Source organism: Cnephaeus nilssonii, assembly GCF_951640355.1.
Source record: "Cnephaeus nilssonii genome assembly, chromosome: 12".
NCBI classification, from domain to species: Eukaryota; Metazoa; Chordata; class Mammalia; order Chiroptera; family Vespertilionidae; genus Cnephaeus; species Cnephaeus nilssonii.
Window position 1 is genome coordinate 64,315,052 of NC_137083.1, and position 23,238 is coordinate 64,338,289.

General features: G+C 36.8%; 1 protein-coding gene across 2 annotated transcripts in view; it reads left to right on the top strand.

Annotated features, from left to right (window-relative positions):
* Window positions 1-23,238, top strand: part of GRM8 (glutamate metabotropic receptor 8) — a gene marked incomplete at both ends in the record, with an annotated part of 726,752 nt that overhangs the window by 629,985 nt on the left and 73,529 nt on the right. For both annotated transcript variants that reach the window (XM_079786101.1, XM_079786102.1), the window contains one exon: window positions 22,008-22,943. In XM_079786101.1, coding sequence (XP_079642227.1) covers window positions 22,008-22,943 — 936 coding nt within the window. The remainder of the gene's footprint in view (window positions 1-22,007; window positions 22,944-23,238) is intronic.

The following is a 23,238-nucleotide window of genomic DNA, read 5'->3' on the forward strand; positions in this document are numbered from 1 at the left end:
ATGGCGGATTTTATTTATAGTGTATAGTGTAGCTCAAAGCTAACTTGGGGAAAAGAACCACCAGAGAATTTAAGTTGAGAGCAAGTAAGCCAGCTCTGAGACAGAGCTTGGAATTCAATAGGGTTGACAGAAGACTGTGAGTCATGTTATGCTATCCTTGCCTAATAGAGTCCATATTCATCAGGGACCCTCTGCACAGGAAGTGCCAATTCCATGCCTTAACAGCCAAGTCAGTCAATAGCCTCAGACAATAGCTATAGGGACAGTCTACAAAGTAGTCCAAAAAAAGGAAGCTTTGTTTTTGTTTTTAATAGTGTACTGCACTTTGTGAGTTTCTAATTAAAGACAAATTAAAAATGAAAATGAAAGAAATTGGCCTCTAGTTGCCTTGGGGAGTTTCAGATGATAAAGCACTTCAAAACTTAACTTTGTAGAAAAATCGCGAAGTGAAAACAGTTGGAAAAAACATCTGGCGATTCAGGCAGTTAAGATTTCATACCAAGGCCAGCCCTTCAGATATAGCTTTACTGTTGACTATAGACTAGGTGGGAAAATCCCTAGTTCCTAAGAAAAGGCAGTTTGACATCCAGCTTCAGAATATGTTCATGATGAACGTGAGGATCTTCAAATTCATTACATCCTTTTCTTATATCCCCTCAGTCTATGCTCAGATTTACTTGACTGCTTAGAGTCTTCACTCAGTCATGATGAACTCTCTATGGATTCTGGTAAAGAGCTATTATGTTCCCGCTAACGTCAGTGAATTTGCTTATCTCCAGCAATGGTGAGGAGTTTAATGTTCTGCCAGTAACAATAGTAATGTTTTTGACGCAATTGTTCATTTGTTAAACCAACAGCTGCTGTTCAGTGCTAGCACATTGAACAACATCATGGAACCCAGAAATAATAAGTTAGTCCCCAGGGTAATTGGTGATGGTGGTGGTGTCATTTAAAATTGTGTTTTAAGTTTTACTTTTTAATTTGTTGTGAAATTTTTACTTTAGAAAACTGCTTGAAATGGAAAGAAAGAAGATCTGATCCCACCTCTCCAGACCCTTGGATGCAGTGTAGCGAGGCAATCTCTTTTGGTTGTTTGTATGAGGCTTGTTTTTAGTGAAACTCCAGGTATTACTCTTTTTATCTAGAATTCTTCATTTATCAAGTTATTTACTGGTATTATAATATGAAAGATAAAGAATTAGTTCACCTTTGCTACCCTTTACTCTCTACTTTTCCCAGTGTTTATTTTCTATGGTATTGTTTTAAGATTCTATTTTTTTCTTGTGATAAATTTTGTAACCATGGTAAAAATATACTTAGGCCTCTAGTTCTGCTTTAGATCTTTGGACATATATCTTAAGACATATATGTCAACTATCTGTTTTATAAGAAAAACATATTCAAACATATAAACTTTGGTGTGCTCTTTCTTCCTATGTATAGAACCCATTTTTCGGAGTCAGACTTTCACTTTTACATGATTATGTTTTTAACATTGGCATTCCATCTACATCTTCCCTTTTATTGTCCCATAGTTGACTTTAAAAATAGAAAAAACAAAACAAACTTCTAGTCCTTGACAGTGGGTGGGTTGCTTTTACATTATTATTATTCTGTAAACATTATTTAAGTTCTGGGTTAAGACTTCCTTATTCTCAATATATGTTCTTAAGGCAAGATTTCATTGGGATATTTATGAATGAATATGTGAGTTATCTGGACACCTACTTTCCAGAAAGAGTTCTGGATTGCATTTTTGGTCTTTCACCTATCTGGTTTTCCCAGGATGGGGTAAGGAGAGGATATGTTGTCATGGTGACTCTTATGGAGAGGGGTGTTGGGGTGAATGTCAGAGAATGCTCTTGAAGTTTTAGTAGTTTTATAATTTAGCTTCAGTGGCATTCAGGTAAAGGAAGGTGTTTTTCAAGAGCTCTTCAATCTTCCAATAAATAGGAATAGTGCTAAACTAAATTATTCATTGTTACCACTTATAAAAATGTCTTTAGAGACTTCTTAACAGTGGGTGAGTTGCTTTCTAGGAGTATAGGAGATATTTTGAATTTCTAATTTCTAGTGTATTTTATATTCAGACAGTGAAGTTGGCTATTGCAGCTGGAGTGGCGTAATGCTTTGTACCTTTAAGTTATAATTTTAAAAATATCCTTCCTGACAGATGTCTAGGATCCATATTTCACTCAGGGATGCAAGGGTTTCTCATCCAACTCTATTCTATATTGTCTCCCAGTGGAGGAGTGCAGGTGAACCAAAATCAATTATAAAATGACTGAAGGTCAGAAAATATGAATATGTGATGTAGAAAGTGGGCATGTGCATGTGACAAAGTCTGGATTGAGAAGAAATAAGATGAGAAAGAGGTAGCTTGAGGGGAAACATACCAATAGAAACCAAAAGAAAATATCAAGTTAACTTTAGGAATCAAGGAGATTGGAAAAAAGGTGATGGAGCCTGGAGCCTGGGAAAGGTTATGAGGAAAATCAGGATGTTCTGGTTATGAAATCCAAGTGAATAAGCAATAAACTCACATTTCATGTGACTGTAGAGAGAGGAAATTTTATCTTATGGGAGTAAGTTGTTCTTGGAACTCTGATGCAATTTTAAGCAATTTTAAGGATTGGAATTCAAAAACGTATCATTTCTAAGATTGATATTGTTTAGATATGAAACATGTGGCAGGTAATGCAGATCTGGGATTGACTTGGGTGCCTGTAATTTGCCTTTCTGCCTTCAGCAGAGTCCTAACACTTTGCAGCTGATAATAGGATATATTTCCTTTCTGGATGGATGGGACTACATTTTGGATAGTGCATGCTATCAGAGGGGGCAGGGGAAGACACACTTTCCCTCGCCTTCCTGGGAGCAACCACCTGGCCTGGCTTCATCATCACAGCCAACCTGATAGAAGCCAGCTAAGGAGAGCCCCCTCCTCCAGAGTTCTCACCTGGCTCCATTCAAATGCTGGTGACCACACATTAACACTGCCTGGGAGTGCTGGTCCCTCAGTATTTGACTGGCAGATCTGATCTGAATACAAAGTGTTTCTTCTTTCGGCAAAATAAAATTGGAAATAAAATTCTCAGCATTTTGCTCTCTTTTTGAGGAAGTTCAGTATACCTTGGGAGAACAAAAAATTTGTTACATGGAGCCTGTCACCATTGTTAAATACCCAAGTTGGAAATCTTTGCAAACAATAGTTACTTGGCACATTTGCCAACTTGATTATAGGGAGCAAATTAGAGAAACATTGGCTACATTATGTAAAACACAAAACAAAACTAGATTATGAAACTACTCCTTATTTAGATGGCCCACTGCTTTGAGAAAAGAGACAATTTTCCTTATTTGATACTTGTGAATCTTTTGTGTGTTCATTTGGAGAAGTTAAACTTTGGGGCATACATTTGAAAAGAATAACTTAAAGAAGTATTGTACAGTGGGATTTTGAAGAATTATGACTATGGGGCTCAACCAATGCTGTTTAGCAGGTAATGTGCAGAGGTATTGTTCTTCTCTAGTTTATTTCCAGGGATTATATATTTTGTTTGCCCTTACTGCTTTCTATTATTATTTTAAAAAATATTTTAGTGATTTTTTTAGAGAGAAAGGAAGGGAGAGGGAGAGAGAGAAAAACATTGATGTAAGAAAAGAATATGGATTGGCTGCCTTCTGCATGCTCTCTACCAGGGATCAAGCCCACAACCCAGGCATGTGCCCTGACCAGGAATCAAACCAGCAACCTTTCAGTGCACGGAACTACACCCAACCATCTGAGCCACACCAGCCAGGGCTGCTCTTACTTGGTTCCATTTTAATATTATCAACCTTGGTAGTGATTTGCTTTGCTGTTTTATCCTAGCTAGATCCAAACCTCTCTGTCATGATTTCCCATTGATTAAAGAGCTACAAACAATTGCCATAATACTGAAGCCACGAGATAGGCTCTAGCATCACCCTTTTTAATATTTAACTGTAATGTTATAAAAATTCTATGGAAGAATAGTTTCTTTTATATTTTTAACTTGATCAGCATTTTAAAACTTTATTGTAGATATTGTTAACTGAAATGAGGGAAAGCATTGTACACTTTTATAATATTTTTCAACAGACAGTACATTAATGATCAGGACCCCTTCTTTTCCCCCTTCTGTGCCTTCCCCAGGCCTTCACCACACCTTTGCCTATGACCATGGGTTATGCATACAAATTCTTTGGTTGATCTCTTCCTGCCTCCTTTCCCCTGTGAGATCTGTCAGTCTGTTGCATGTTTCTCTGTCTCTGGGTCTATTTTGTTCATCAGTTTATTTTATTCATTGGATTCCACATATAAGTGAGATCATGTGATACTTGTCTTTCTCTAACGGGCTTATTTCACTTAGCATAATACTCTCCAGGTCCCTTCATGCTGTCTCAAAGGGTAAGAGATCCTTCTTCACACAATGGAATACTATGCAGCTGTAAATAAGAAGGATCACACACTCACTTTAAAGAACAATGAAAGGAAATCCATGGTTTGATGAGGGATACCCTATAGACTAGATGTTTTGTTGATCAGAACATATTATCATTTTGATAATATGATATAGCATCCTGAATTAGTTTTTGTTTTGTAATTTTTTTCTAAGGAGGTACAAGATGGAAGGTGCCAATAATAGTTATTATGGTGGAGCAGGTGAAATAATGGAATCTCTTCAAGTGTGTGGACAGCTGGTGGGAAGATCAGGTAGTGAGTCTATCACAGGGAGGGCAAGTTGGCTAACATTAAGGAGAGAACATGGGGAAGCTCATATTATGTTATCAACCACTATAATAATCAGAATAAAACAAGACTGTCAGTCATTGGTAAAGATTATTAACATTCCTATTTAGCAAACTTGATCAATATATATTTGATGCATCTTCATTGACTAATAGTGCTATCCTCATCCTGTTCTTAAATGTCATCAATCCCAGTGTTCAGTCCTATCTTCAAAACTGAAATATGAATATTTTAAAATGGTACTTATAGAATTATCGCAATACTTCTTGATACTGTTTTTGGTCTCCTTGAAGAAACCTGTTATATAAAGCAATCTATTTTTTATATAAGACTTAACTACTCATCATGCTGTGTTTCTTATCTAAAAATGACTTATTTTCACAAGGAAATCTTATCTGTGGTTTTAGCATTGTACTCTTCTCTATTTTGATAGACATATAATCTCTATGCAGAATTTCCACTTAGTTATTGGCTCATTTATAAGTCACAATAGAAGGCTGACTAAAAAGCACTTGCCAGCTGTTTGAAATCTCAAGATGCAAACATATTTCTAAAATTTATGAAGCAAGAACACAATAATTTTTATGTAATTTTTCCTCTATTTCTCTCTACCATTCCATTAGCTCGATCAATGTTATTTTGGGATTGTTTAACTCAGATTAAATATTAGCAATTCATTATAATTAGAAGCCTTACTACTAACTTGACTTCTCGTTAAAAATTAAGGACTTACATAATCACTAATGTAGAGCAGAAATTATATGGTTTTATATGCATAGCTCATGGACACAGACAGTAGAGGGGTGAAGGCCTAGGAAGGGACAGTGCAGGATGGAGGGGGTCAATGGAAAAAAACAAACAAACAAAAGGGACATCTGCAATATTTTGCACAATAAAGAGAAATACAAAAATGTTATGGGTTTGAAAACTTCACTGCCCAACCTTTTTATGTCCTCTCATCTGCAAGAGAAGTTCAGTCAAGCCTTTAAAAGTGAAGCAAAGGCAGCACAGGATGTAAATGTTGCTGCTGATACGTAAGTACAGATTAGCCTTCCCCTCTGACAGTGCAGCTCTCTCTGTTGGGTTAAATTTCAAGTGGCAATGCATTTGTCGCTCCAGCTTTCTCAGATCCTAAAAGGATCATGTCTGTTGACACAATAAGGAGTGCTGCTATTCAAGACTGATTGAAGAGAATTTCAAAGAGAAAATATAATATATCCCGTTGCAAATGGAGGCACATGTCACTTTCAGAAGCATTAAAGTCACTACTCTTACACTGAGCCTACATAACAGAAAAAAAAAATTTTGACATTTTCAGTTCCAAATTAAAATACTGCTTTACATTCGTACCACGTGCGGCCCTGAAAGTTCCAATGTATCCTCAAATATTCCTGTACAGTTGGAAGAATTCACCAAACCAATTGAACCTTTTTTTTTTCTGATTCTAAACACATTTCCTCCCTCATTTGTCTCATTATAAGTTAAGACATTTAAATATCATTTTAGAAGGGACTCAAGTGGTATTGAGGCACAACAAGAGGATTTGATCCATTCAAGATTTATCCAGTCTGACGATAATTGAGATGGGGCTTCAGTCTTGTTAAAGTTGAAACTCTTCAACTCGTGTTGAAATTCCTAGCAGCTGGATTTCCTTCGAGACCCACGCTGGACTCCTTTTGCCTTTCCAAGTGTCTGCAGCCGATTTCCTTGTGCACATTGCTCATACCACTTACATGACATGGCTTGCTCTGGCAAGTGCATATAACGGTGCCTGCATTAGCACCGGGCCCTCTTCACAGAGGTGGCAACAGGACATCTGAGCCTGGGTTTGTCATATGTGAGTGTTAGATTTCCTATATATTTGCTATCCTTGTGGCACCAGATCCTGAGCATTGTCCAGTCTCACGCTAATGCAGCTACCTTGGCTCTGGCTTAAGATTTCAGGTTGTTTTTTTTTGTTTTTTTTTTATGTCCTAATGAGGTAGACTGCTGAGACCTACTGTCTGTCCGGAAATAGTGCTCCAGTCAATGTCCCAGCAGATCCAGGAGCGGCCACCCAGAGCTCCATTATATCTTTTTCTTTATATTTCTTTTCCATGCTCCTCTATTATATCTTTTCCTTTAGATTTCTTCTCCTTTAACCCCTCTCTTCAAAAATACGTATGGTTATAAGCATATTTGTTCATGTATGCTCATGGATTCTAAGTAAACTAGAGCCAGCAATGAGGAAGCCTTGCCATTTATAGCTGATGAGAGCAACACACTAAGGACAATGCAATGGAACTAACACTTTCTTTAGAGGCAAAATGAATTTTGGGAACAAAAAAAACCCCACACATTATGTTTAGAGTCTTTTCTTTGTATCTCTTTTTTAATAGTCTCAACCATGATTGATGTTTCCAAGACTGGAGGTTCCTTCTGAAAATGAGGAAAGGTTTCTAACTAAAAGTTATCAAAGCAGGTACTTTTTAAAAAAGAGGACTGCTTCTCCATTGTAACTCTAGCTCATTGTCATCCTGAGCCCCATTCTGCAGCTTTACAAAAGAGGTGCCAATCTGAAAACCACAGAAATACTTTGTTTTTAACCACTGTCCTCACTTTGAGAACTGAACTTATTCAAACATGCATCTGCTCTCATGAGGAATTTTATTTCATGGATACAAAGTGCTTTATCTTGCACTCAGGAAATTTTAGCAAAGGGGGATATTTCTCCAATTCTATGTATCTAACCCCCCAATAATCTATTATTTGTGGAACTAATGGAAAGAAAGCTGTTTTTTAAAAAACACACATATTTTTATTTACTTCAGAGAGCATGGGAGAGGGAGAGAGAGAGAAACATCAATGATGAGAGAGAGTCATCAGCCTCCTACTGGGGACCAAGCCTGCAACCTGGGCATGTGCTGTGACTGGGAATCAAACTAGCCTCCTGGTTCATAGGTCGACACTCAACCATTGAGCCACATTTGCTGGAAAAAGCTATTTGTTTCTTTGTGTTTTTGTTTGTTTGTTTGCTTTTAACATTTTGGAGATAAGAGTATGTTTAATTTTCATGTTTAGTTTGGTTCTTTATAGTCAGAGCCATTGCCATTGTACGTTCCTTTAGTAATGTGAGATATGACTTCTCCTTAGCATGTCCTTTTACAGCAAATCAAATTGCTTTTCATGGCATTAGCAAATTTTAAGCAGAGAAACTCATATCTAGTGTTCAAAGTGGAATTCATTCTGAGAGCATTTACAGTTTACCCTTATCTTACTCTAGGAGGAATAAAGTATCTGGGCATTTGCAGCTATACAAATGAAGAAACACCAAACATCAAAATAAAACTACAAAAGCTGAACAGCAGTAACAAAATGCTAGTAAGGTCTTCATTTAATGATCTTAAGTGTCAAATATCAGAAACTCTCAGAATAAATTATTTGCCTTCAACATAATATAAAAATTAATTATAATTATAATGATTAGAAAAAAGTATTATAAACAACAAAGTGATAATTTGAACAATTGGCAATAATATGAAATCAGCAAGTGTAGTCAATGTTGGTGTTTGTGATAATTATTCATTTCTCATAATTAATGGATATAATCCTATAGTGTGTTCTACGTGTGACAAGGTTGGGATTCTGGCTCATAGCTGTTTCCAGGACTGCAGAAACTGGTGGCAGTGAACTAAGGTAAACCTAGCCAGACCCTGCTGGGTTCTGCCTCGCTCTTAACCCGGCTCTGAAGATGGTCTCCTGGTATTAGCAATTCATCTGAAGCTCCTTTCACTCTCTGCATATTTCGCTTCTTCACATCTAGCTATGGCTACCTGTTTGCAACTTGACACAGTGTCATGGGATTAGGTTATAAATTGTACCTTACGTGGCTCTATTCACATGGGCCAGATTAAGCTTTCCATGAATCTTTGAAAAAGATAAATTGCATCTGTTTTGTTCTATTGGTGTTTCTGTTCTAAATAATTTAATGTTCTTTGTATTTGTTTAGTTTTTAGGTGTTTTCTTGAGTTGTGGGGTCATAATTTATTCTAATTGCTCTCACCCCTTCATTTTGAGTTATAGACAAAGTATTCTTCATTTCTATGATGCTCTTCTAAAAATGATCATCTATGTCCACAAATATTTTTTTCTTGCATCTATTCTATTAGTCCTTAAACAATATATAAAGAATTCTTTAAGGATGTCAAATATTAACCGTGTGATGTTCTTAAAGTTTTCAAACAAAATTATATATTATAGTACCTTAGAAAATAAGACATATAATAATAAAGAGGAAAAGGGAAAAAGCAGAAAAGAAACAAATAAAATACTGGTTCTAAAGACTTATATAGTAATTTAATTAATTATGCCTTCTATTCTGATTTCCTCTTAAAAGAAGAAAACTATTTCATGCTTATATTATATTAACATTTTTGTATTTTTCTTGTTCTTTTCTCCCATGCCACTTTTTTATTTGATTTATTTTTTGGTGGTTTCTCTAAAATTTAATTTTACATGTTTTGATTTTAATCTACAAAATGTTTGATATTCTTATGTCTACACCCATACCTTCAGTTATTACAAGAACATAACTCCCTTTTCTCTCAAATTGAAACAAAAACTTAAACATTCTTAGAGAGCTCTATTTGTTTCAACTCATTTTAAATCTGATTTATTTGAGAGAATATCTGATATGTGATATGCTTCTAGAAGTATAAAACTGATAAATTATTATACATGTGCATGTGGAAGATAAGCCTTAAAATTGGGGGTGGGATGGGGGGGGGTAACCAACTGACCTGCTATTGGCAGTTAGAAATGCACTCAGCTTTTATCTTGACTTTGTATGTACTCTTATATTTTGATTGATAAACTGTCATTGATTTGCTTTCCAGCTATATCCATAGTTAAATGTGTACAATTTCACTAACATTATCACCTAACCTCTGGAGATAGTAAGACAAACTTGTGTGCTGGAATGTAATGGAGTCTTATTTCATATTCTAATCAATACAACTGGGTTAATCTCTAAGAGCTTAGTATATGGGCTGAGTTCAGATTACCAGGCTGGACTGGATGTATTAGAGTTAATGTCATACTTTGGGAGATAAAGACACATGCTAATCCATGTGAAAGCAAAACATTTCATTGAGATTCATTCATATGATAAATTCACTTTTCAGAATCTCTTTTGGTCAAAGAAAATATTGTGTCAGGGAACACAAAGGAATAAGCCGACATTTTAATATTCTATATCCAGTTTTGAAAGGACAAAAAAATATATTTTTAAAGCTGTGTCACTAACAGGTGTACAGATATCTCTGAATAACAGAAGTCATTTGACCTTAAGTAGAAGTATCATTGAGCTTATGTAATTGATATCAACAAAAAGAAAACAGCACAAAGAATATGTCAAACATACAATAATGACATTATAACAATAATATACCAAAGCTATACATTTTCTGGAATATATTTTATACAGAGAATAGAGCTTTTGAGGTTTTATTTTTTGTCAAATAATTTGTTCATTATAGTTATTTTAGAGTTGAAAATAGATAATAAATTATCTCCTTCAAGCAGGAAGTAGAGTAGATGTCAAACATATTTTAGGAAGAGGAATAACAGCAGCCACCATGACAAACAGAGCAAGTAGGTGCCCGGTCAGAGGTGGGGGTGCAGGTTGGTGGTGGTAGTCGGTGATGTTGCTCACTGTGCCTATTAGACTTACCCTGTTCTAGTGCTTTTGTACGGATTTATCCATTCAATCCTCAAAAGATCATTTGAAGTAAGATATCGGTGACCTATTTTCAAAGATGGGGAAACTGAAGTTCAAAGAAATATATTTAGTAACTTAAAAAACAGAGGTTTAAATCCTGATCTGGTTCTAAACCCTAACGTTGATTTAAAGATAGAAATTTTAAAAATACTCAAGTAAAAAGAGGCATTTAAGCTAAGTAGGATGATTGGAAACTAGAAAGTTATAATGACATAAAAACAGATACATTTTCATATTTAAATGTAAACTAAACCAACAGCAACTTTTGAATATATGCAAATCAGCTAAAATCCTTTGGAAAAAAAACTGATATATAGTAAGTACTCAGAAATGTGGTCATTATGCGTTTTCTTTTACATTTAATGGTGTGATGAAGAGAAAGTCTATAGGCTTCAATGTTTGAAGTATTGGTACACAAAGCATTTTTGCTTTATTAAATTACTAGGGGCCCAGTGCATGAATTTGTGTACCTTGCAAGGAACTGTGGGTCGCAAGGGCGGGTCTCGGCCCATCCTCTGCGCCTCTACCCTGCCCCTCCTGCCATGGTCCCTGGTCCCCTGTCTGCGTCACTCCCACATGCTGACTGTGCTGGCCTTGCTCGTACCCGCTGATGATGTGGAGCGATTGGGGCTGGTGTTGTCAGTGGGTGTGAGTGGCAGGTGCTGCCCCGATCACCCCTCAGGAGCAGGGGGAGGTGGAAAAGCTCTGAGGGGTGATCAGAGCTGGCAACCAACACTTGCACCTGCTGATGGTGCCGAGTGATCAGGGCCGGCTCCAGGCACTGGCAGTGGGTGTGAGCAGGGCTGACGCCAGTAGCAGGTGCAAGTGCCTGGCGGGACCATGGTGTGCAAGAGCAAAGAATTTTCAGTAACCACCAGAGGGTCACCCTGATGACAGAGATTGGTGCCCCGCCTTGGTCTGGAACCCCCACTCACCTGCTCCACCATCCCGCCACAGCCAAAACCCTCCATGTTCCGCGTGCCCCTTGGTGGTCAGCGCACATCATAGCTACTGGTTGGTTGGTTGTTTCGCTGTTTGGTCTATTTGCATATTAGGGTTTTATATATATAGATACCTTTATTTCTTAATGCCAATAAAATTGGGAGATAAATATTTTTTTAATATTGTACATTTACAATTTTATTGGTGTCCATTTTTTGTGGAATGGAAGGTTAAATAATGTAGAATGGGTCCCAAATATAAGGCATATTTAAGGCACATACAGTATTTTTCTAGGTCCTGACATAAAGGATATTAAAAGCCACTGAAAAAGTTAACTGTAATTTATAAGTATAATGAAATTATCATAAACATTTATATAACATACATAAAATACCTTATATGACATTGTATGAATAAACAAAATACGTAGAAATATAAACAGAATTTTATTTTTAAAAATATATATTTTATTGATTTTTTTACAGAGAGGAAGGGAGAGGGAGAGAGAGAGTTAGAAACATCGATGAGAGAGAAACATCCATCAGCTGCCTCCTGCACACCCCCTACTGGGGATGTTCCTGCAACCAAGGTACATGCCCTTGACCTGAATTGAACCTGGGACCCTTCAGTCTGCAGGCTGATGCTCTATCCACTGAGCCAAACCAGTTAGGGCTAAACAGAATTTTATATGGTGAAAGAAGGGATGGACCACTTATGATTCAAGTGAATGGAGGAAGCATTTGAAATTAGTCTTAAAGGAATAAATATTAGTTTTTAAAGACTTTTTAGAGCAGTTTTAGGTTCACAGCATACTAGTATTGAAAGGGTGACATAGAGATTTCCCTTTTACCCCTACCCCCCACATGCATAGCCTTTGCCATTATCAAAACCCCCACCGGGTGGAACACTTGTTACAACTGATAAACCTACATTGACATGTCATAGTCACTCAAAGTCCATAGTTTACCTTAGACTTCACTCTTGGTGTGTATTCTGTGAGTTTGAATAAATGTATAACATAAATCGACCACTGTAATATTATACAGAATATTTTACTGCCCTAAAAATCCTCTGTGCTCCTGCCCAAAACCCCTGGCAACCACTGATCTTTGTTCTGTCTCTATAGTTTTGCCTTTTCTAGAATGACATATAGTTGGAATTATGTAGCCTTTTCAGATCACTTTCTTTCACTTAGTAATATTCATTTAAGTTCCCTCCATGTCTTTTTATAACTTCAATAGCTCATTCCTTTTTCATGTCAAATAATATTCCATTGTCTGGATGTACAACAGTTTGCTTATCTGAGGGATATCTTTGTTATGTCTGCATTATGGCAGTTATGGAAAATTAGTTATAAACATTACTATGCAGGTTCCTATGTGGACATAAGTTTTCAACTCCTTTGGGTAAATTCCAAGTCATGCAATTGTTGGATCATATGGTGAGAATATACTTAGTTTTGTAAGAAATCTTCAAACTGTCTTCCAAAGTGGCTATACCATTTTGCAGTCCCACCCATATTGAGTGAGAGTTCCTATTGCTCTACGTCCCCACCAGCATTTGCTGTCCTTAAAATTTCAGGTTTTGGCCATTCTAATACGTGTGTAGAGGTATCTCATTTGTGTTTTAATTTGCATTATCATGATGACTTGTGATGTGGAACATATTTTCATAAACTTATTTGCCCTGTCTATATCTTCTTTGATGAAATGTCCATTCAGTTTTCTGGGCCATTTCTTAATTTGGTTATTTGTTTACTTATTGAGTTTTAAAGAGTTCTTTGTATATTTGCGGTAATAGTACTTTATTAGATATATCATTTGCAAACATTTCCTCACAGTCTATGGATTGTTTCTTATTCTATTGACATTGTCTTTCACAGAGCATAATTTTTTAAAAATTTTTTCATGAAATCTAGCTTATCCATTTTAGGAGTTTTATAGTTTTGTATTTTTTATCTAAGCCTATGACCCCTTCAAGTTAATGTTTTGTGAAGGGTATACGGTCTATGTCTAGATTCTTTATTTGTGTTCTTTGTTTGTTTGTATTGGCATGTGGATGTCCAATTGTTTAAACCCTAATTTTTGAAAAATACTGTATTTGCTCCATTGTGTTGCCTTTGCTCCTTTGTCAGCAATCAGTTGATTATATTTATGTGGGTCTATTTCTGAGCTCTTATTCTGTTCCATTAATCCTCGTCTGTTCTACACCATCTTGATTACTACTGTAGCATTATATTAAGTCTTGGAGTCAGATAGTGTCAGTCCTCCAACTTTGTTCTTCTTTAATATTGTGTTGGTGATTTGGGAGTCTTTTGGTTAATAGCTTATTGAGGATTTTTGCATATATGTTCATGATAGATATTGGTCTGTAGTTTTCTTGTAATGTGTTGTTTGGTTTTGGTATTAGAGTAATTGTGATTTCATAGAATGAGTTAAGAATTATTCTCTCTGCTTCTATACTCCAAAATAGATTATTCCTGAAATGTTTTGTAGAATTCATTGTAAAGCCATCTGGGACTGGTGCTTTCTATTTTGGAAAGTTATCAATTATTGATTCAATTTCTATAATACATGTAGACCTATTCAGATTGTCTCTTTCTTTGAGTGTGACTATTGTCACATTATGTCTTTTAGAGAATCAATCCATTTCATCTAGGTTATCAAAGGGATGAGCCTAAAATTGTTCATAGTATCCCTTTGTTATCCTTTTAATGTTCAGGGAATCTGTAGTGATGTCCCTCTTACATTACTGATAGTCATTTATGTCCCAACTATTTTTTTCCTTAATTAGTCTGGCTTTTATTTATCTTTTTAAAGAATCAACTTATAATTTTATTGATTTTCTCTGTTGATTTCCTGTTTTTAACTTTATTAATTTCTATTTTAATTCTTATCATTGCTTTTCTTTTGCTTACTTTTAATTTAATCTGATCCTTTGAAATTTAATTTAATTTTTGGTTGTTTGAATTAAATTTATTGGGGTAACATTGGTTAGTAACGTTACATAATGTTCATGTACACTCTATAATGCAACATCTTTATACTTCAGTGTGTACTCATCACCCAAATTTTAGTCTCCTTCCCTCACCATATACACTGAGTGGCCAGATTATTATGATCTCTGAACGCATAATAATCTGGCCACTCAGTGTATGTCCTATATAAGAAAAGGCTAATATGCAAATTGTACCCTTGACCAGGAGTTCGACCAGCAGGCAGGCCGGACAACCGCCATGTCCCCTCCCCCTGGCCAGGTTGGCCGGACCCCACCCATGCACGAATTCATGCACCGGGACTCTAATATATATACTGAGTAGCCAGATTATTATGCATTTAGAGATCATAATAATCTGGCCACTCAGTGTATATGACCCCATTTATTCTCTTCATCCTTCCCAAACCAACCTTTCACTCTAGTAATTACCATTCTGTTGTCTGTATCTGAGTTTATTTGCTGCTTTTTGTTTTGTATACCACATGATTCTTTTTTTCTAATTACCGAAGATGGAATCTAAATAATTAATTTTAGATGTTTCTTCTTTTTAAATATGCTATAAATTTCCCTATAAGCACTGTTTCTGTTGCATGCCACAAATTTTGATAACCTGTGTTTTCGTTCATTTATTTCAAAATATTAATTTTTCTTGAGATTTATTTCTTTACCCATATGCTATTTAGAAGTCTGTTGTTTAATATTCATGCATTTTAGGATTTTCCAGTTGTCTCTCTGTTATTGATTTCTAGTTTAATTCCATAGTGATCTGAGGGCAGACATATATTTTCTATTCTTTTGAAATTGTTAAAGTGTATTTGTGGCCCAGAATGTGGTCTATTGGTAAATGTTACATGTGAACCTGAGAAAATTGTGTATCCTCCCAATGTTGCATAAAGTAGTCTATAGATCTCCATTACATCCAGTTGATTTATGGCGTCATTGAGTTCAACTATGTCCTTACTGATTTTCTGTCTGCTGGATCTGTCCATTTCTAATAGTGAGTTGTTGAAATCTCCAACTATGATAGTGGATTCATCTATTTCTCCTTGCAGTTCTATCAGTTTCTGCCTCACATAGTTTTATACTTTGTTGTTAGTTTCATACACCATTAAGAATCATTATGTCTTCTTGGAGAAATGGCCCCTTTATTCCTGAAAATTTTCCTTGCTTTGAAGTATGCTCTATTTGAAATTAATATAGCTACTCCTGCTTTCTTTTTCTTTTAAAATTAGTGTTAGTATGGCATATTTTTCTCCATCCTTTTACTTTTCATTTCATGTGTCTTTATATTTAAATTAGGTTTCTTGTAGACAATATATAGTTGGCTCTTATTTTTTAATCCACTCTGACAATGGCTATCTTTTTTTTTTTTTAATAAAGGAAACAATTTTTTTAAAATATATTTTATTGATTTTTTATAGAGAGGAAGAGAGAGGGATAGAGAGTTAGAAACATCGATGAGAGAGAAACATCGATCAGCTGCCTCTTGCACACCCCCTACTGGGGATGTGCCCGCAACCAAGGTACATGCCCTTGACCGGAATCGAACCCGGGACCTTTGAGTCCGCAGGCCGACGCTCTATCCACTGAGCCAAACCGGTTTCGGCAATGGCTATCTTTTAATTGATGTATTTATACCATTGATATTCAAAGTGATAATTGTTATAGTTGGATTAATATATACCATATCTGTTACTGCTTTCTGTTTGTTGCCCTGTACTTTGTTCCTATTTTTGTCTTCCACTCTTTTTCTACCTTTTGTGGTTTCAATTGAGCATTTTGTGATTCCATTTTCTCTCCTTTCTTAGCATATCATTACCATTCTATTTTTACTTTTGTAAATGATTTCCCTAAGAGTTTATAATGCACACTTACAACTAATCCAAGTCCATTTTCAAATAACACAAAGCCACTTCAAAGGTAGTGTATCTTATTTTTAAAATTAAAGTACATTTCTTTATTAATTCTTTGAGGGAATGTAATGACATTGTGTTTAGAGAACAGTGAAGAGGCTAAATAAATTGAGTATGATAAAGAGTCATCTTAAAAACTTATAATCAGGTGGAAAGCATAAAATCAAAGCCTTTTCCCCAATGGAGTCAGGGGCTTCTGCCTCACCCCAAAGACCTAAAGGTGGAGAGAAAAGAGCTGAGGGAAAGCTGCAGTGATTAATGTCTCCGGAACACTGGGTGGCTGCCTTGTCTAATCATTTATGAAACTTTAACTCCCACTCTTTCTCCTCAAAACCTTCAACAAAGGGAGTGATTTTAAGACAGAATGCTTTGCAGTTTTGCTACTTTGTTTTGTTACATTAAGCACACAGGTATTTTTAAAAGCTTTCTGTCAGCCATTAAAGACTCCTGGACTAAGATCACATGTGCTGTGCACTTAATGCACTGGAATTTTTTAAGACTTTTAAGGCCCTAACAGAAGCAGATTATCAGTTGTAAATGCCAAAGATCTTTGAGTAGGCTAGTACCACTCAAAATTATAACATGCAGCTATACTTATTCAGATTAAAACCAGTCCCTCAGGGATGCCTCCCAACTCCAGGGCAATGCTGCTGCCCCTTCAGCATTCCTGGGAAACAGCATATGGCAACCAGCTATGGCCAAACACTGGGCCATAATGTCAAGTCTATAAACCTAAGAAGCGTGCTGAGCATTTAATAACAATGATACAAGGAACATTGTATCTAAATAAGTTAAACAACTTATTTAGAAAAAGCATACATTACTTAAAAAACCAAACAACTCGTCATTAGCTTTTAAAATAAATGCTTCTAGAAAAAACAGTAAAACTCTGGTTACTACCAGAGATATGCTACAACACATGTTAAATCTGTAAATAATTCAGTGTACCCCAGCTCTCTTCCATTTCCATTTGCATGAAATATCTTTTTTTCCATCTCTTTACTTTTGGTCTGTGTGTGTCTTTTGATCTAAAGTGGGTCTCTTGTAGGCAGCATGTGTATGGGTCTTATGTTTATCCACTCAGACACTTCATGTCTTTTGATTGGAGCATTTTACCTATTTACATTTAAAGTAATTATTGATATTTATTTGTTGCAGTTTTATTATTTCTATTTTTCAATATCCTTTTATTGATTCCAGAGAGGAAAGGAGAGGAAAAGAGAAATAGAAACATCAATGATGAGAGAGAATCATTGATCAGCTGCCTACTGCATGCCCCACACTGGGGATCAAGCCTGCAACATGGGCATATGCCCAGACCAGGAATCAAACCATGACCTTCTGGTTCATAGGTTGATGCTCAACCACAGAGCCACACTAGCCAGGCAATTATTATTCCTATTTTTTATCTTTTTTTCTTTCTTCTTAGAGAAGACTTTTTGCCATTTCTTGTAATACTGGCTTGGTAGTGATGAACTATAGCTTTTTCTGTTCTGAAAAGCTCTTTATCTCTCCTTTGATTTTAAAGATAGCCTTGCTAGGTAGAATAATCTTGTTTGTAAGTTCTTGCTTTTTTATTACTTTGAATATTTCTTGCCAATCCCTCTGGCCTGCTAAGTTTCTATTGAGAAATCAGCTGACAGTCTTATAGGAGCTCCATTCTAGGTAAGTATTTTTCTTTGCTGCTTTTAAGATCTCCTCTTTGTCTTTAACCTTTGGCATTTTAGTTATAATGTGTCTTGGATTGGGCCTCTTTGGGTTCATCTTGTTTTGGACTCTGTGCTTTCTGGACTTGTATGTCTATTTCCTTTACCAGGATAGGGAAAATTTCAGTCATTATTTCTTCAAATAGAGTTAGTTTCAAATCCTTGCTCTCTTTCTTCTCCTTCTGGTACTCCTATGATGTGCTTGATGTTCCAGAGGCCCCTTACACTATTCTCATATGCATATAATACACTTTTTATAGTTGTCCAAACATCCTTGGGTATTTTATTATGTTTTTGTCAGTGTTTGTTGTCTTTGTTTTTCATATGCCTAATGGTATCCTTAAACTCAGATATTTTTCCTCAGTTATGTTCAGCCTTCAGGTCCATCTAACGTATTCTTCATTTCTGTTATACATTTTTTCATCTCTAGTATTTTTTAGTCCCTTCTTAAGATTTCCATCTCTCTGCTTACATTGTCCATTTGTTCTTGCATGCTGTCTTCTTTCATTATTATAACACCCTTAGCATATTAATACATTCCCAGTCTGATCATTTCAACATCCCTGCCATGTCTGGTTCTGATGCTTGCTCTGTTTCTTCAAGTTGTGTGTGTGTGTTTATTATTTGTTTGTTTGTTTGTTTTGGTATGCCTGGTTGCTTTTTTCTGATAGCTTGACAAGATGTGTTGAGTTTAGAGGAACTACTGAAAATAGGACTTTAGTATTGTGGTGGTAAAATGTTGGAGGAGGAGAAATGTTGTATAGTTCTGGGTTAGGTCTCAGTCCTTTAATGAGCTGATGCCTCTGTCTGGACTATGCAACTTACAAGTGTTTCTTTTTTTTCTTTCCTCTCAGTTGGACAAAATGGCTGGAGTGGGCTGGGGTTGGGTATTTCCCTTCCCTAGGTCAGTTAAGGTCTGATAATACCCCAGCAGGTTCGGCTCATTAACTAAGTTCTCTTTGGGCAGGCTTTTCAAAAAGAGCAGAGTGATCTGGCATATTTTCAAATGTTTCATTTTTCTCTCCTTCTGCTGGAAGCATGAAAAGATTTTTCTCAAATTTACTGTGAGAACCACGTCGAGCTCCTGCAAATAAATCTCACAAAATTATGGGATTCCCTATGACTGAGTCCCACTGGAGTTTACCTCTTAGAATCGTCCAGATTGAGCCTCTAGCAATTAGAGTTCAGGTTTTCTTACCCCAGCACTGGTTCACTAGGTCATTCCTACTGGAGAGTCTCTGCTCCTGTAAGTAGTGACTCATGCTATTTACCTTTTTGTCTCTCCAATCTTGGGGACAGTAGTATGCCCTGTGTCTTCACCTCTGATCGGGATCTTTGAAGCTGTGTTGATTTCTCAGTCTGTTCAGCTCTTAATATTAAGATGGAGTGGCAATGTCTAAGCTCCTTGCATAAGAAACTGAATAGCAGTATTTTTATAGCTCAAAATGGAAAGATGGCATTTTAGGCAGAGGCAAAACAGGAGTAAATAGAGAAAGAAAGCCAAAATATATATTTTAGAAATATGAATACAAAAATTGAGTGTGGCACATAATTCCTGAGTGAGCATTTTATATACAATTCAAGAGGCAGATTGAGACTGAGGGTTTGAGGGCTTAAAGTCAGGTTACCAATTTTTATTTTTCCTCTTTATCAGTGAGAAGTGATTATAATTTTTTATCAGGGGAGGAAACAAATAAAATATATTTATAATATTTTATCTGGTCCTGATTTATATGTGCAAGATGAATTAGAAGAGAAGGAACAGCCAGTTGCAAACCCTTGACGGTGGTCAAAGAATGGCATTATGATAAATTACTTCAGTAGAGCTGGACAAAGCAATGGATGGATCAAAGTAAAAATATAGTGACTGAGACTAGATATGAAATCCAACTGAACAAAATTAGATATATCAAGAAGAAAACTCCTTAGGCCAGATAATGAAAAAAAATATATATATATATTTTAGACATGATGAGATTTGTTGCTCATAATTTGGTTTTGTCTGATTAGCAGGTCATCGGAAATGTTGTACTAGTTGTCAGGTAATGAGAGCAGATTGAAGTAGAGCAATGATGATTGAAGCCAGGGAATGGGAAATATGTGTGTTAGAGAAAGATATGTCGGAAAACATTATGGATAGAACCACTGGCAGAGTTAAGGGAACCAAACAGAAGAGAGGGAACCAGCATTCATGACAGTTGGAAAGAAACAATAGTCATAGTGTTTCAAGATGTCAAGAAAAGAGTGTTTCAAAAAAAGAGATGAATTGAGAGGAGGTCATTGGATTTGCATGCTGATGCTTTTCTTGCAGAATGTTTAAGATGAGGACATTGCAAAAGCTATTTTGCATGGGAATGATGATGCAGAGGGCCTAAAACATTGTTTCTAAAAGATTGACCTTTAAGATTTCTAACAATCTTGAAGTTTAATATTTCTAACATAGTTTTGCTGCCTTTTTTTTATGGTAACATTATAATTCTAAGAAGCCCCAAACAAAATACAGTTTTGGTTTTCTAATAATTAGCTCTGGAACATAACCTTCACAAAAAAAATATTTCATTATCTTATATGAATCCATTTATGGTATAAAATCAATATGTTAGCCACTAAGTGGAGCATTTTATTTTCTCAATATTTCTGAGAGAAGCTTGTAATTTAACTTTTTTTCTTTCCTACTGGGATCCTATAAGGAAATATAATAACTTTCTAAATCATTAAAAACCCACTAGGCAATTAGTAGGGTTGAGATAGATTGTTTTCCTTTGTGGTAACAGACAGGGTAGATAGAATGGTCTTGAGGGCCCTTATGACACATGAAGCAGCGTCTACTTTCTCAAGAAAGGATGTTTGAAATGACACAGGTATGAATTCTCTACTCCACCTTGGGGAGATTTGGCATCCCTCTGCAAGTACTGAGCTTGGGGACTGAGCCCTTAACCTGTGGGACCTGATGCTATTTCCAGGTAGATAATGTCAGAATTGAGCTGACTCATAGGACACCAGTCTGGTGTCCCAGAATTGCTTGGTGGTGTGGGAGACTCCCGACTTCCACCTCACACATGTTGGAACTGGGTCCAGACCCTTTAGTAAACAAATTCAAGGGAAGAGGTCACACAGTGGCAAATCACCTAAAAATAGCATTTTAATTTTAATTGTGATATTTTGTGACTTAATCCAAAAGAGCAAAGTGGAACGTTAAGTTTCTTAAGCAGACACTAAGCACAAATGTGGGCTGCCTCATTTGTACCACTTTCACTGCTTTATGCCACCTTATAAGACTGCTCTTGTTCAATGGGAAACATTACCACCCAGCTGTCTCATTCAGCATGGTGTTTTTCACAGTGTGGAAATGCAAGATTGGAAAAAAATGTATTTCAAACTTAAATGGATGCAAAACATTAATAGAATTATCAACATAAACACACGAGGAGTGTCAGAGATTAAAGTAGCTAGTTTTGCCATCTCTTTTCAAACTTGACAGTGTGGTTTGAATTTCTGAAAATATAGTATAAAGACTTGGATCCTCATTTATATGTGTGTTTATACTTTAAGCCAGTGTTTGAGGGATTCTGGCATGTATACCTGTGATTAGAGCTAAAACATCTTTCCATGGGGCTGTTTTTGGAGCTTTAAACCTGTTCGGGTCAATCAATCTTTCTCTGAATGTCAGATTGGTCAACATTGAGTAGGTAAATGGAAACTAATGACACTCATCAAGTTGATTAGGTGAGTGATTTATTGGACCCAATCATTTAACACTTTCATAAAGTCAATATCAGGGAAAGAAACTGGGCCCTTATGATGGTAAACTGTATTTGTACTGTCAACATTCAGTGATTTATTACAAACCTCTAGCTAGGATTAGGATATTATAAATGGGGGAGAATGGAAGGCTCATTAATTTTTTATGCCCACAGGTGGAAGACATGCAGTGGGCTAGCAGGGATCACACACACCCTGCGTCTGTCTGCAGCCTGCCCTGTCAGCCAGGGGAGAGGAAGAAAACGGTGAAAGGGGTCCCTTGCTGCTGGCACTGTGAGCGCTGTGAGGGTTACAACTACCAGGTGGATGAGCTCTCCTGTGAACTTTGCCCTTTGGACCAGAGACCGAACACCAACCACACAGCCTGCCAGCTTATCCCCATCATCAAGCTCGAGTGGCACTCTCCCTGGGCGGTGGTGCCTGTGTTTGTTGCCATATTGGGAATCATCGCCACCACTTTTGTGATCGTGACCTTTGTCCGCTATAACGACACCCCCATTGTGAGGGCTTCAGGACGCGAACTTAGTTATGTGCTCCTCACGGGGATCTTCCTCTGTTACTCCATCACCTTCCTAATGATCGCAGCACCGGATACCATCATTTGCTCCTTGCGACGGCTCTTCCTGGGACTCGGCATGTGTTTCAGCTATGCAGCCCTTCTTACCAAAACAAACCGAATCCACCGGATATTTGAGCAGGGGAAGAAATCCGTCACAGCACCCAAGTTCATTAGTCCAGCATCCCAGCTGGTGATCACCTTCAGCCTCATCTCCATCCAGCTCCTGGGAGTGTGTGTCTGGTTTGTTGTGGACCCCCCACACATCATCATCGACTATGGCGAGCAGCGGACTCTAGACCCAGAGAATGCCAGAGGCGTGCTCAAGTGTGACATCTCTGACCTCTCGCTCATTTGTTCACTGGGGTACAGTATCCTCTTGATGGTCACCTGTACTGTTTATGCCATTAAAACGAGAGGTGTTCCAGAGACTTTCAACGAAGCCAAACCTATCGGATTTACCATGTATACCACCTGCATCATTTGGTTAGCCTTCATTCCCATCTTTTTTGGTACAGCCCAGTCGGCAGAAAAGGTAAGTGCAAGAAATGTATTTGTCAATTTTCCCCTGGATTTAACTTTTTCTTCAAGGTCCTCTCCTGCCTTTCTTTTGGTTCATTTATATTCTCCCAAAGTGATTCAGTCTGTGTGTTCTTATTTAGAAACACACACACACACACACACACACACACACACACACACACACACAATTCCCTCAAGGTTGCTTTGCATTGAATGTGTGTTGACGGAGGCTGATTTCCCATATTTAATGTGTCCTTCTTGGCAAGGCTGGAGATTGACATAGCTCACATCACTCTCTGGATCTCTCT